The 15,843-nt window shown below is 44.7% G+C and overlaps 1 protein-coding gene across 5 annotated transcripts in view; it reads right to left on the bottom strand.

Moving 5' to 3' along the window:
* Positions 1-7,718: 7,718 nt before the first annotated feature.
* PMP22 (peripheral myelin protein 22) overlaps positions 7,719-15,843 on the bottom strand; it is a 31,337-nt gene continuing 23,212 nt past the window's right edge. For all 5 annotated transcript variants that reach the window (XM_069483201.1, XM_069483197.1, XM_069483196.1 and 2 more), the window contains one exon: positions 7,719-8,994. In XM_069483201.1, the coding sequence (XP_069339302.1) occupies positions 8,831-8,994 (164 nt within the window). In that variant the 3' untranslated portion in view covers positions 7,719-8,830. The remainder of the gene's footprint in view (positions 8,995-15,843) is intronic.

Below are 15,843 nucleotides of genomic sequence, written 5' to 3' on the forward strand. Positions count from 1 at the left end.
TTAAGAAAACCGTTGGTAAGATTCACCACAGTAATTGGTTAAAGGTAGAAAAATAAATATGCTCTTGATAAAGACTAAAAAAAGTGATAACATTTACTATAAATTATGATTAAAATTCCTGTTGAGAATTGAGAAATATGTACTTACTGAAAAAAAAATTCTAAATAACTAAATTATAAGCACTAGCATTCCCATTAAATTCAGGCGGAAAAAAGAAAATGATGCCTGCTCTCCCAGCTATTATTTGGCATGTTCTGGAAATTCTAGGTAATAAATAAGGCAATTAAAAAATTAAGAACTATCAATTTGGGAAAGGAAGAGACAGACACATTATCTCTTTTTTTCTGTCTTTGCTCCTGCTGAGATTATTTATGTGAAAAGCCAAGATAGGAAAAATATTGGAGGAAAAAAGACAATTCATAAGGGAACCAAGTATAAAACGGGGTTAGAAAAATCAATTGTTTTCCGACATGCCCACAATAACCAATAAAATACAGTGGAATAAAATCAATTCACAAATGCCATAAACCATGTAAATGCCTAGAAATAAAGTTAATATATTATAAGATATTACATTTATTAATGAAATTCATTAATATATAGTTATTTTTATAATGAAGACAAAAAAGTTCACTAGAGTTTAAAAGAAGAACTGAATAGAGTTATTCATACCCTACATCTGCTTGAGAAGGTATCAATTTTACTCCAATTAATTTATAAGCTTACCATAACTCCTTCAAAATAGCAACTGAATTTTCATTTCCAAAATGGAGGGGCCTTCTCTACAATCACGTGCCGCAGATAAGTTCTTCTGGCTGAGAATTACGGGAAAATCTGGATAGAATTTTTTTAAAAAATCTGCTTGAAAGCATCCAGAGATACCAAAGTCACCAGGACCTGAGAAGCCGGTAGATCAGAGAGAAGAAATCCCATTGAAGTGAGCCCAACACTCTTTCCTGAATTTCCCCTTAAGGAATTTGCCAATTGATAAACAACAGACCAAGAGCTTGAGAAGTTGTCCAGAAAGAAGATGCTAAGGGCAGAAAAGCCAAGCACAGTGTTCAGCACCTAAAAGAGTTAGGGAGACAAAATCGGAGTTCGGGGCTGCATAGGTGGAGCACACGATCCTGGAAAGAAGAGGCGAATGCCAGCAAGCAAGCCTGGCACCTTGAGTGAGCAGCTATTTCCCCCAGTGCACTTGCCACTTTGTAAACAAGACGTTCTCAGAGTCTGGAAGCAGAGCAGAAAGCAGCTGCTAAGAGGGTAGTTTCTAATCAAAACTCCATTTCTGTAAATTCCTAAGATTGAAATATTTCTCAGAAGTGCTCAAGGATGGAAAATAAATGTCATTGAAATAATCCCCTGGGAAAACCCAAGATTCTGTTAGCGAAGAAATATGTTAACTGTTCATCTCCAATATCCTGTTTCGCTTTATACTGCTCAGAAGGAATAAAAATCTTATCCCTTTAGAGAAAATAACCCAAACCACAAAAATAAAAGGTGTCTTACTTTTTAAACTGAAAGAAAAGACTTAATAAGAGAATTAGGAACATCTGGAGCAGACAGCTGTCTCTTCTTTTTTAACAGGTTTATTGAGATATAATTCTCATACCATACAATTGACTCATTTAAAGTATACGATGCATCAGGTTTTAGTATATTCACATTTGTGGAAAGACGTGCAGCCATCACCACAGTCAATTTTAGAACATTTTCATCATCTCAAAAGGAAACATCGTACCATTTAGCTGTTACAACCTCACCTCCCATCCTCACTGTCCAGCCCTAAATGACACTACCCTACTTTCTGTCTCTATAGATTTCTCTGTTCTGGGTATTTCATATAAATGGAATCAAATGTGGTCTTTTGTGACTGGCTTCTTTCACTTAGCATGAAGTTTTCAAGGTTCATCCATGTTGTAGCATGAATCAGTACTTCATTCTTTTCTAGGGACAAATTATACATTATTATTGTAACGTCCTAGCATCGTTCCAGGCATCAAGTAGCGTTTATCTGTTCATCAGTTGATGGGCTCAAGATGATGCAGGAAAGTGGCTCCCAATGCCAGGAGCCACTTGGATTTCAAGTTAGTCCTTGGCTTCACATAAGGAAGAATTCAGGAACGAGCCAACAAAATAAAGGGAAAGCGAGATTTATTCAGAAACTATAGAAAGCTAAAGTTTACTCCACAAACAGAACAGAGGCAAGTTCTCCCTGCAGAAGAGAACCAGCCCCCTGGTTCCTGTTGTCTTTCTGTTTAAGCAACGGGCTAAACAAGGGGGGGAGTATTCATGGCAGGGCTGGGTTCCTCCACCATCTTGGTTCTAACCAGTAGGAACTTGCCCTGTCTTCATCTTGTTTTGATCAGGGCAATTAGAAACTTTGTTTTGAGACTTCCTGATTCAGTAAGGTAATGCTGCAGCAATGCCCAAAGCAATGCCGTGCCCAAAGGTTGTTTCCACCTTTTGGCTATTTTGAGTAATGCTGCTATAAACATCTGTGTACAAGTTTTTGTGTGGACATATGTGTCCATTTCTCTTGGGTATATATCTAGGAGAGGAACTGCTGGGTCATATGGTAACTCTATGTTTAATCCTTTGAGAAGCTGTCAGAAAGTCTTCAGAAGCAGTTGCACCATTCACATTCCCAACAGCAGTGTAGGAGAGTTCCAGTTTCTCCATGTCCTCACCAACATGTGTTATTATCAGACTTTCTGATTCTAGCTAACCTAGTGGGTATGAAGTGGTATCTCATGGTTTTGATTTGCATTTCCCTGATGATTAATTACATGAAGCATCTTTTCATGTGCTTACCAGTCATTTGTGTATTTTCTTTGGATAAATGTCTTTTCAAGTCCTTTGCCCATTTTTGATTGGGTTCTTTGTGTTTTTGTTAAAGTGTTAAGAGTTTATTATATGTTCTGGATACAAGGCCCTTATCAGATATATTATTTGCAAATATTTTCTCTTGTGTAGTAGGTTGTCTTGTCACTTTGTTTTTGTTTTTTGTTGTTGTTGTTGTTTTTGTTTTTTTTTTTTTTTGAGATAGAGTCTCACTCTGTTGTCTAGGCGAGAGTGCTGTGGAGTCAGCCTAGCTCACAGCAACTTCAAACTCCTGGGCTCAAGCCATTCTCCTGCCTCAGCCTCTGGAGTAGCTGGGACTACCGGCACACCACCATGCCCAGCTAATTTTTTTATTTCTATTTCTAGTTGCCTGGCTAATTTTTTTCTATTTTTAGTAGAGACAAGGTCTTACTCAGGCTGGTCTCAAACTCCTGACTTCAAGGGATCCTCCCCCTTCAGCCTCCCAGAGTGCTAGGATTACAGGCGTGAGCCACTGTGCCTGGCCTTCACTTTTTTTATAGTGTCCTTTGAAACACAACAATTTTTAATTTTGTTGAAATTCAATTTATCTACTTCTTTTGTGGCTCATCCTTTTGGTATTATATTTAAGAATCCTTTGCCAAATGCAAGGTCATAAAGATTTTCCTACAAGCTTTCTTCTCAGATTTTTATAGTTTTAACTCTTACATTTAAGTCTTTGTTCCATTTTGAGTCACTTTTTGTATATGGTGTTAGGTAAGAGTCAAACTGCATTCTTTTGCAAATGGATATTCAGTTGTCCCAATACCATTTGCTGAAAAGACTATTCTTTCCCATTGGATGGTCTTGGCATGCCTGTCAAAAATCAGTTGGTCAAGATATGTGAGTTTATTTCTGGACTCCCAGCCCTATTTCACTTATAAATATGTTGCTGTGACAATAACATACTGTCTTGATTACCATTGTTGTGTAGAAAGTTTTAAAATCAAGACATTTGCGTCTTGCTACTTCGTTCTTCTTTTTCAAGATTTTTTAAATTATTCTGGGTCCCTTGTGATTCCATTTGAATTTTAGAGTCAGCTTGTCAATTTCTATACAGAAGTCAGCTGGGATTCTGATGGGAATTGCACTGAATCTGTAGAACAATTTGGGAGCAGTGACATCTTAATAATGTTAAACCTTCTGATCCATGAACATGGGATGCTTTTTTTGGGTGTTTAGATCTTCTTTAATGTCTTTCAACAATATTTTATGATTTTCACAATATAAGCTTTACACTTATTTAGTTAAATTTATTCCTAAGTATTTTATCTTTTTGGATGCTAAATAGATTTGTTACCTTTATTTCATTTTTAAATTTTTCATTACAAATATAGAAATACAATTTATTTTTATATTAGCACTGTATCCTGATACCTTGCTGAATTTGTTTATTAGTTCTAATAGTTTTTTAGTGGATTCCTTAGGATTTTCTATATACAAGGTCAGGTTATCTGTGAATAGGGATAGTTTTAAAGTTCTTTTCTCATCTGAATGCCTCATATATTTTTTTAATTGCCTAAATACACTGGCTAGAACCCCCTGTATAATGTTACATAGAGGTGGTGAGAGCAGACATCCTTATCTTATTCCTGATCTTAGAGAGGAAGCATCTAGAATTTCACTAATAACTATATTAGGTACGGATTTTTCATAGTTGCCTTTTATCAGGTTGAGGAAGTTCCCTTTTATTACTAGTTTGTTGAGTGTTTCTATAGTGAAAGGATGTTGGATTTTGTCAAATGCCTTTTCTGAGTCTATTGAGATGATCATGTGATTTTTGTCTTTTATTTTGTTGATACGATGTTTTACATTAGTTGATTTTCAGATGTTTAACCAACTTGTATTCCTAGGATAAATCCCGCTGTTCACGGTGAATAATGCTTCTTATATGAAGCTGGAATTGGTTTGCTAGTATTTTGTTAAGAATTTTTGAGTCCATATTTGTAAGAGATATTGGTCTGTAGTTTTTATTTCTTGTGATGGCTTTGGTTTTGATATCAGGGTAATACCAGCCTCATAGAAAGAGTTGGGAAGCGTTCCTTCTTTTTCTATTTTTTTGGAGGAGTTTGTTAGGAATTGGTATTAATTCTCTTTTAAATATTTGGTAGAATTCATTAGTGAAGTCATCTGGGCCTGGGCTTTTTTTATTTGTAGGTGATTTATTTTTATTACTACTTCAATCTCTTCACTGATTATAGATCTATTTAAATTATCTATTTCTTCTTGAGTCAGTTTCAGTAATTGGGTCTTTCTAAAGAATTTGTCCATTTTAACTAAGGTATCTAATTTGTTGGCATACAATTATCCGTAGTATTCTCTTACAGTTGTTGTTTTCTTGTTGTTTCTATAGGATCAGTATATTGTCCCTTCTATCATTGCAGGTCTCCAGGCAGACAGTTTCCCAAGGCAGTGAAACTGGACCGTGGGTGGGAGATTAGTAACAACCATGTCCAAAGAAACTGGTAGCAGATAAGCTGTTTCTACTCAAGTGTTTTATTTTAACGCTTCTCTGTTCTTGGTGGAATCCATGAGTTACATGTTGAAAGTAGGGCTCAACTGTCAACTGGAACTGGCATAATTTTTCTGGAGACTAAGCTGGTAATACCTATCAGATTTTTAAAAATATGCCTGCCCTTTGTCTTGGCAACATTCTTACCAGGAATTTAACACTTGGACACACTTTAAAAATTCACTAATATTCATGTATAAGGATGTCCACTGAAACATTTTGGGTTATAATAAAAATAGGGACACAATCAAATGCCTATCAATCAAATGCCAGCCTATCAATGGAGGCTGGTACATAAAGGTTTGTACAGCAACACACTAAAATACTACGCAAAATTTTGGAAGAAAGAAACAGTGCTCATTAAAAAGAATGAGGTATATGCTAATATAGAATGATCTCCAGTTTTTATCATTGAGTGAAAAAAATGTACAGAACCAAGTGAGTAGTCTGAACACCTTTGTACAAATTTTTTAAATACATAAATAGATGTATATATGTGGGCATTTTTTTTCCTGGAAGAAATTATAAAAAACTATGCTTTATAGTTACCTTTGGCAAGACATTATGGGTAGGTGGGAAAGAAACTTTCAGGTTTTATTTTTCCCTCTAAAAACGGTCAGGATGTTATAAACTTGGATATATTTTACTTTTTTTAAAATGCCAACAAGGTTACCTGGGTAGGAAGATCTGGGGACCATTTCTGGTTTTATTCTCTGTTCTTATCCATGTTAATTTTTGATGAAATGTTATAAAAGACAGCCTATGAAATTAAAACAGATGCTTTCAAAGTACAATCTTGTGAAATAAAATTCTTAGTTTTCTTAATCACTTAGTCTCATATGGCCACCTGTGCCACCTTAAAACTATCTTAGTCAAAAGCAGAATAGTGGGTCACTACTGAAGACCTTGGAAAGGAGAAGCCCGTCTGTCACGGATGCCCAAAGACAGAAGAACGTGAGGTGCCTGAAGCTGGCTTCCAGCTGGGCCCTTGCTACTCAATGCATGGGCCACGGACCAGCAGCCCCAGCGCCACCCAGGCACTCGCTGGAAATGCAGAATCTCACCCCACCCAGACCTACTGGACCATAATCCACATCCTACAGGATTCCCAGGTGTGTCTAGGTGATCGTTAGCACGTTGGTCTGAGAACTCCTGGACCATCTCAGAGGTTCCATCCTTAGTTACATGCTATCGTCCCCAGAAGCGTTCTTTAAACCTCTCAACATGGACTCACAGAATCTGAATCTCCAGCGTGAGCCCCTCCCTGCATGTGAGATTCCAATGTGCAGCTTGATACTGAGAACACCCCATAATAATCAATATTTCCTTCTTCCGTGCTCCTTTAAATACACTCCTATCATAACATTTGTGAAAACCATTCTAATTCACAGAGTGCTTTCTAGGTAGCACTCACTACGCTAAGCATTTTACCTGTATCACTTCCTTTTAATCCCTGCAACCCTGTAACCTTGATGTTGGCATCCCCGTCTTACAGATGAGAAAACTGAATCTTAGAGTTTAAGTAACCCTCCCAGCCCCCTACAGCTGGTAAGTTGCAGAGAGTAGGTTCAAACGCAGGCTGCTTAACTTCTATGCTCTTAACTCTATTATAGTCACTGATTTGCTTGTATCTGTTACTACAATGTGACCTTTCGATGTTAAGAATTGTCATTCTTTCTTGATCTTTGGTGCCCAGTTCAAAATAGGTACACAATAAATATTGAAGAATATCAAGTGCATCATTAGCTTGATATATTGCAGAGGCACAAAAGGTCGATGAGTAAAAATACGTATGCATGAGACACAGCCCAGAAACCTAGAGCCAGATGGCAAGGTCAGCCCTTCCCCTCCCTTGGGATGGTGTTAGGACCTCGCTTGGTGCCAACTAATGTTTTATCTGAAAGTCTGGCCTCAAGTCCCCATCATTCAGACCTTTCATCATGTCATACCTCAAGGTTAGGGCTCTGTGCTGCTCATGCCAACATTCCTGGTGTATCAGGGCAGCTCATGACATGCATCCGTGCTTCCCATGCGGGTCGTTAGAGAACAAAGCACGAGGGAGGGCTGAGCAGAGTGAACATTCCAGTCCCTTCCAGTCCACCCACAGCTTCTGTTTCGGCTGCAATTCCCAACTCTCTCCAGTTAGCAGACGTTTGCACAGACGTCTGAAGGTGTCATGCGTTCCCTGTAGCCTGCAAAACAGCTATGATTCTAGTCCCTTGGCACCATCCTGCAACCCAAATCACCAACTCCACTTTGCTTTCCACTGGAGCTCTCCACCTGACCCTGGCACACACCCTGTACCCATGCCCAGGTCCCTACAAAAACCCAAGAGAAATCAGTAAGTTACTCTGATGTTTATTTTAATGCGTCTTAGTCCACACAATTGGTATAAAATCAGAAAAAGCAAAGCAAAAACAAAGGTCTGGAGTCTTAGCATCAGAAGGGCACCGTATATACATCTACAGTTGGTGGCCAATACGAGTCATTGCCAGACAGTCCTTGGAGGCACAGAACAGCCTAGATCCAGCCGAGCTCTGGGAACTCACAGTCCCAAGGGGTCTAGACACTTGTCCTGATGCTCTGACCGTAAGAAAAAAATGCAGGAGTGAAGAAGGCTTTATGATTTACTCGTTATGGTAATAATAGCAGCCTAGCTAGGTACAAAAGCGGTTATAAACCATTTATATTACACGGAATTATTCAGGTCTCCATTCTATTTTATGCTGTAAATTGTTAATTGAGTTTCCAGTGAGTTGTTTAGATGATTAGTGATAATAAGGAATGGTAAATCCATAGCACCATTTCACAGATTTGTTGTCACCGATTTCTCATTTAGACGCGTGACCGAGATACCCCACCTGCAAGGGCAAGTACTCCAAAGCCACAGCCGTGTTTTTGCCGAGGGCTCCAGTTTGGGCATTTTGTCCGTGCATGCGAAAGGCTTCACACGGAGCTTTAGGCAGCGGGTGCTTCTGCTGGATGCACGGGGCCACCCACAACAACACGGCTTTTGGCCATGCGGGGTGTACCCACACTTTGGCTTTCTAAATGAGGTGGCCTGGGAGGGAGGTATCTTCTTTCAAATGAAAGGGGAGGGGCAAGACGGAGTTCTTTTGTTTGTGGGCAAAACGAATAAACACAAAAATACTGAGCGTGATTATACTGTTAGGATGTAAAGTTCCTTAGCTACTTCTTTAAGGTTCAACACGAGGCTGATGGTCAACAGAAAAAGCAAACAATACTATGTACATATATGTAAAAAGTGTTATAAATAGGTTTTATAAACCGTAGATATTATATACATCTTCAGTCAACAGCAACCCCCCCACAACTGCTTTCTGTTTGGTTTGGTTTGAGTTTGGGTTTTTTGGCTAGCTCTTTTTTTCTGTTTTCTGGTTTCCTTCCTCGCTTCCCTGTGTACGCTCAGAGCCTCAGACTGACCGTCTGGGCGCCTCATTCGCGTTTCCGCAAGATCACGTAGACGACGCCGCTGAGCAGGGCCAGGGGGAAGGCCACCCAAGCCAGGATGTAGGCAAAGCCGTAGGAGTAGTCAGAGTTGAGATGCCATTCTGGGTGCCTGACCGTGTAGATGGCCGCCGCGCTCATCACGCACAGACCTGGGGAAGGAGAGGGACAAGCGGGCTGAGAGAGAGTTCAGGGTGGGGCACACCCCCGCCCCCCCGCCACCCCCACCGCTGACAACACTGCGCAAGAAGCATCTTTCTAACTCTGGAAGGAATCTGCTCCCAGATCCAGAATTGAGAGGGGCGGCTTGAAAGTATAGGAGCAACTTGCTCTCCACTTCCAATCTTGGCCGTCCAGGCCATAATCTCTGAGGCTCTTTTCACATTTCCCGCCCCATTTTTCTTTCTTGAACTGTCACCACTCCCCAGGCCACATGAGGTGACCAGCAAGCATTCGGGTTGCAAGACACACCAGCCTGTCTCTTTCCCAGAGTGGTAGGGTGTGGGAGCCCTGGAAACCCCTGAACCACTCTACAAATGAGTGGTGGCATTACCCCAACCAGCAAGAGTGAAATGCACTTCACCGTTCCTAGGGTCGGGCCACAGCAAGAGCACTGGTCTCCATGCCGACCACAGAGCTCCGGTACCCCCGGCAGGGCTGCCACGTAAGAGACGGAACATGCCATGCCCGTGGGCACTGCTGGGCAGACGGAGGAACGTGCGGAAGGGGACAAGGAGGTGACGGGGAAACGAGGAGGACGGAGACAGGTGAGGGGGAAGCATGGCTTCAGAGGAGCAAGACTGTCGAGGACAAACTCCATTTCACTGGGTGTCCCCAGGGTGAGGTCTGAGGACCAAACAGGGACCCAAGGGCATCAGATGCACAGGCAGGTCAGGCCACCCTTCCTGGGCCACCGATGCAGTCCTTTGGGTTGTGAGAGAAGAAAGGCCTCCACCTCGGGCCTTGTGGGGCAGCCAAGCTCAAACTGGTGGCTCGAGCCCATGTGACAGTCAGCGTCCCCCGGCAGGGAGGGGTCTGGTGATGTCAGCACCCCAGCCTGGAGCTGCACAAAGCCCAGCCTGTTCCCTCCTGAAAACAAGGTCTTTGAGAAGCTGTGAGGGACTCTATTATAAACCCAGCATGCCGTGTGGGATTCATGTGGTTCCAAAGCTCCGAATGCCCCCTGGACCACCTACATCTAACCTACGCTGCTATTTGGGCTGCTATTTTACTGGACACTGCAACTTTGTTTGAACAAAGTGCAGAAGTGGGACTATGTCACCCGGATAAGACTGTCCTTCTGCACTCAGAGGAGAAAACTCCCACTCGACTGGCCCCTGTCGACAGAGCCACACAATAGTCCTGGAACTACAGTGGGATGGGATCCAGGACCTGCCGCCTACACAAGGCTCAGGAGGCAGCAAAGATGTCCCTGTCGGGGACAGCCGGTGAATTGTTGTCTGAGGAGAACAGCAGTTCGAGGTGCTGGGGACATATTTTACTTGCCATGGGGTCTGGGACCCTCCATTATCTTGCCCTGCTGCTCCACGGCTCACCTCCACAAAGTGCTAATTCTCGTCTTTCAGACATACTGAAGTTGTCTCTCGAGTTCTGTCTGACCTGCCCAGCGAGGGCAGGGCTACAAAACGGGAAATATGGCGTGGCAGAGCGCGAGGTGTTAGGAGAGTGCCAACAGGGCAGGACGGTGCTTATCGTGCGGGCGGGCTTGCCATCGGGGTGTCTGGCCAGCGCTGGAGGGAAAACCGCCCCGTAGCTGACTGGACCAGCTATAGCCTGATCTCACTGGCAAAGAGAAAACATCAGGCTCGTCCTTGACCAAGAGGGACAGAGAGAGGCAGGACACACAGGCGCAGTGACTGACCAAATGGCTTACGTGTATGGCTTTCGCCCTAGCAGAGGCTCAGAAATGAACGACTCTAAGCTTGACTGCCATAAGCAATACATTTGGATACCTACAAAGCCGGAGAGAGCATGCGCACTTATAATTACTGTTGTCAGGACACCAGTGTCTTAGGGAACATGATACTACAAGGCCATGTGTGTAAAGCAATAGATGCACCCTGAAATACAGAAAGAATGAAATTCTTTGGCTGGGTACCCTCCGTCTGCAGACCAGGGCAGTTGATGTCATGCAACAGTTGTCTCCCAAAGCCAAATATTCTTCCTAATAAGTGGATCATGACTCACTTTCTCAGCAACCAGTGGGTGGAGATGCGTCATCAAAGTCCCCCTGGTGAGGGCAAGCGAGGCCCTGACACGCAGGCAGACGTCCCGCCTTCCCTAAAGATGAGCAATCTGCTCTTCGGCCATGACCTGGACCCCCTGGGAGGGGCGTGAGTCTGGGAGTGGAGGTCGGCTGGGGGTGGAAGGACCCTGTCCACACAGCAAGAAGGTGCTGGGCCTGCAGGTCACAAGAGTCTCTACCTGGCCCTCGATGGCTGTGCTTGCAACGACTCCCTGAAAGTCCTCCCTGGCGCCCTTGTGAAGAGGCCTCCAGCCAGACCCTTTAACAGCAACGGCAACCCCGAGAGAGTGGCTGGAGCACAGCACCTTGCAAGGGGGCCCCCAAAGGCAAAGGGAGCCACGGGAATTCTCACTACTTCCTTATCGTCTCCGTCTCGCCGGTTCAGTCAACGTGTAATGAGTGCCTACTGCATGCAGGCACTGTTCTAGATGTTGTTCCAGATGCCGCCAGATAAATGGGACAAGGCCCAGAGACAGACACACCCACAGACACTGTCCGTGTCATGTGCGGAAATTTCGAGAGAAGGAGAGCAACACGCCGGGTGCCCCGAGAGCACAGATGGGCCATGAATCCCAACCGGGGCACTGGAGAAGCCACACAGAGTCTCGAGTGACAAGTTGACAGCTCGCCCCCGGAAAGAGAGAGGCTTCAAGGGCACACACGAAAGCGGCTGAGACGAGAAGCCTCTGAGGAACCTCGAGCAAAGGAGAAACACGCTCCGATGTGTGTTTCAGGACGGTCGCTCTGGCGGCAGTGCAGAAGAAGGATTTAGGGGCAGGGACCAGGCAGGTGGCTGGAAGGGGCACGAGGAGGGCTTTGCACAGAGGCACTGGTGTTAGTGAGCAAAGACAAAGGGAGCGGGCATGATGCCTACCAAGGATGCTACTGTGCTGGGGACACAGTGGTGGATGGGCCCAGGGTGAGGCCGAGGCGAGGGGCCCGCAGCACCACCTGGTGTGTTCACTCGGGCAGTGGGAACACGGGGATGTCCAGGAAGCCAAGGGAGTAAAGTCTCAAGCAGTGAGCGGCCGGCAGTGTTGAAAGGAGTGGCGCGAGCCAGCAGATGTCAAAGTGTGCCTTGGAAACGCCCGCAAAGGCACCTGCGCCGCAGAGGCCGGGGTGGAGGCCAGAGCGCAGCGGCCAGGAAGGGATGTCAGCGAGACCACCAGGACGGTCACGGGAAGGCCGTGATGTCGGGTTGAGGAGCGGTGCCTTTGCCTCACCCCCTCCTCATCCTCAGCACAACGAGGCAGGACAGAGGCTGAGACCTGGTCCCCTGAAAGTGCCTGGCTGCACGTGTGACTCACACAGAGGCTTCTCTGTGCTGCTGGCACAGTCTTCATTCTTGCATCCCGGGACCCCTGCTGCCCAGAAAGCCACCCACAGCACACACCCTGCTCTGGGCACCGCAGTGAGACATCCAGGGTGACTCACTCCACTAGAGCTGCTAAATATGGTGCCCGATGTGAGTCACGTGTCAATCTCCGGACAGAAGGGCGCTGTGCTTGTATTAATCCCCCCAAATTATTTTATCCTAAATGCCTACATCTGTATTGATCTGTCTAAAAAACCAGAATGAAACAAAGTAAATTTCAAAAGTGACCCTCACTCAGAAGTCCCCCTTACTATCTTTTCTGCTCAAATGGAACCACACATTTGCACTGCGTCTGGTTCCTCCAAGGAAACACAATTATCTAATCATCCAACCAACAGTTACTCAGGGCCTTCTGTGTGCCCTGCGTGGAGCCACTTGCTGGGTCTAAGTAGAGAAATAAATCGAAACATGTGAAACTTTCTTTCTAAGTCTGTATCTATACAAATTCCTTGATGTTTTCCCATCTAGTGTAACCCAACCCATCAGAGCTAAGGCAAGGATAACTGCGTCCAGACACAGATGGCTGTAGGTTCTGAAAATAAGAACGGCTCCGAAATCCAGACACACGATCAGGATGTTCCTTCTCTGAGAAGCAGGTTTAGAGGACTCGATAGCCCACGAATGGGATGAGTTGTCTGTGAGGGAAATGTCCTGGAAGACTTTATAGTGGGACTAGGGGCAGCTTAATGCTTACACCAGTGGTTCCCAACCCTGGAAGGGCATCAGAGCCACCCAGGGAGCGGCCCCAGAGCTCAATGGGACTCTCCAGAGATGAGGCCTGAGCACTGGCATTTTTTAAAAAGCATCCCAGGGGATTCTGAGATGCAGCTTAGGCTAGAAAGCACCGAACTAGAGGAAGGCGCCCTCTGAAATGCATCCCAGAAGCAGCCAACCTAAGGGAAGTATGTGATCAAGGCAAGACAGTTCTTAACAGGGAGTCTTGTGGCTCACTGGAGAAGGGATGACGTGGCAAACCAGGGAGACCTCTGGCCACACAGAACTGTCATCTAGAGCAAGGAGGCAGAGAGAGCTCCTCAACCTCAGAGCCCCGCACACCTTTCAACCTGCCTTTCCTGCAAAGCTCATGTGTATGCTCTGTAAAGACCACGGCAGGGCCCCCAAAGGGAAGCCAGTACAGAGATAATTCAGCCTGTAATAGCTGCTTGGGAGACTCAGCAGAGATTGTGGGGGCTTCCACTTAAAATGCGCTTGCCCTCCGTGGAAACTAGCTCCTGCGGAAGGCACACTCTTCGATTTTACATCCCGTGACAGTGGGGCTCCTTTCTTCTTCTTTCTTTCCTTTTCCCCCTCCTACCTTTCCTTATTATGTCTTTGGTTTTATTTTAGCTTTTCTGACTTCTCCCTTGATGTTAAGTTGTCACTTCCCAAGTTTTCACTAGTTCTAATCTTCAACAACCCTACCCTAGTTTGCTCTCTAGTTACTAGCTTCTTAATAGTCCCTGAATTGGGAAACAACGTGACAAAGTTAATTTAGAACTGTCACATGCTAAAGGAGTCAGGAGATCTCTAAGTAGAGCTCCTAACTCTTTCAGTTCTTAGCTTTAGCAGAAAGACCCTGCAGCAATTTCAAATGCAACACTCCAGAGAGTGAGGTTCTTAGCAGACCAACTTCCAAGTCTTTTGGACTGGGGTTGACAACAAAGGACAGCACATTCTCGGGACTTGTAAACTACACTGTTGTTTTAGCTCATTTCTAATTCAAGATAACTTCCTATTCAAACAGGGACCTAAACTGACCAGCTGACAGGTGAAGACTAGGCCTGGCGAGAGATGAGGTTTGAAAGGATCAGCGAGGAAGGGCCCACGTGCTTTCACATGGAGGTGTTCACAGCACAGTTCTAACCACTGGCATCGAGTTCAGAGAGGAATCAAGGCAGTGAGACAAGTATGAATTAGTAAATACATTCTGGAAGATTAGAAAATGTCGATACCTAAGAGAGTTTGGCTGAACTGAAATATTTTAACACATAGCAGTGCAGCTACTTGTGCGACTTAACAGTTCTTATCTCTGAGCTGAGTTTTGGCCTAAAATGTTGTGAAGAAGATATTATTTGAGCATTTAAAGCTGAACTATCTCAGTGGGAAGAATGGAGATGAAGGTGCTGTCTCTTGCTCCTTCGACAGCAACTGAACCCTCCTCGGTGCCTACTGCTAGTGTGACGAGGTGCAGGTCCTGGATGATGGTCCAGGTTCATGCTCATCACGGATGCTCAGGAACTTCAGAATAATGAAAGGTGCACATTTGCACTTCCCCTCCAGTGAGGGTAAATCAGCTCCAGTGGAAGATAACATACAAAGAAGGGTTTCTGCCTTGGATGTTGTGTTCTTTAAAATTTTTGGTGGAGTCTGTGTCTCTAAATATGAGGAGAGGCGCCCAGCTGTATTCAATCCACATTATGTGGAAGTGTGAGCACTCAATCGTCCCACGAGCTCGGTGACCTGGGCCTTCATTTACCTCTCCTGGGCTCAGTTTATTCGTCAGTAAAATAACAAGCTTGTATGGATTAAATATAAACATGTTATAAAACTTCTGGTCCATGAGTCCATAATAATGATCTAGAGGACATATTCACTGATGCAATGGATATGATCATCGTTCGATTTTATATCAAACCATGAGTGAGCAAAAGAAGAAACCCCAGAATAGATTACAGCTTTCTTTATCTCATCTGAAAATGGAGCATAGCTCTTCACTTTAATGTACCTAGAAATAGTATCTCATTGCATGATTAGCCACTTAACAGAGCTGGCGGCAATGCAGGAGCTCGGGCTTGGGATAATAAAACCTGTGCAAGTAGCAAGGCACAGTTTGGTTTTGAAATCCCCAAACCGTGAACATTGAAATGTTGTATTTAAATGTTTAACGAGGAGTGGCTCTTCAGTTTACTTCCTTTTTCCAGGGAAGGGTAACTCTCTGGCTTCTAGAAAGGGGCACCAACATTCACCCTCGGGCTCTGTCTTCCCACACAACCCTGTACGAGGCATCGTATCTGCCCATCCACGCAGCAAGCACGTGTGGGCTGCTCTCAGCCTTCCAGTGACTGCCCCTGAGCACAAGGCGGTGACATGGCGCCACAGGCGTCTGACAGCCAACCAAAACAAGAGATGCTGTGTCCTCTGCCGCCTCAGGGGGCCAGAATCCAGAACATCTCACTGTACCCAGAGCTTGTGATTTATGAACGTGGACCATAGACTCCACCACAGTAGCTGCCTCTTACTTCTCTCCAATGCCCTGCTGACTCAGTCAACCAGCAGCTGACAGCCCCGGGGGCTGGGGGTGGGGAGAGGAAGAGCCAAAGAAGCAAGACGCTAGCCAGAATCCTAGCCGGAATCCGGAGA

Source organism: Eulemur rufifrons, chromosome 9, assembly GCF_041146395.1.
Source record: "Eulemur rufifrons isolate Redbay chromosome 9, OSU_ERuf_1, whole genome shotgun sequence".
NCBI classification, from domain to species: domain Eukaryota; kingdom Metazoa; phylum Chordata; class Mammalia; order Primates; family Lemuridae; genus Eulemur; species Eulemur rufifrons.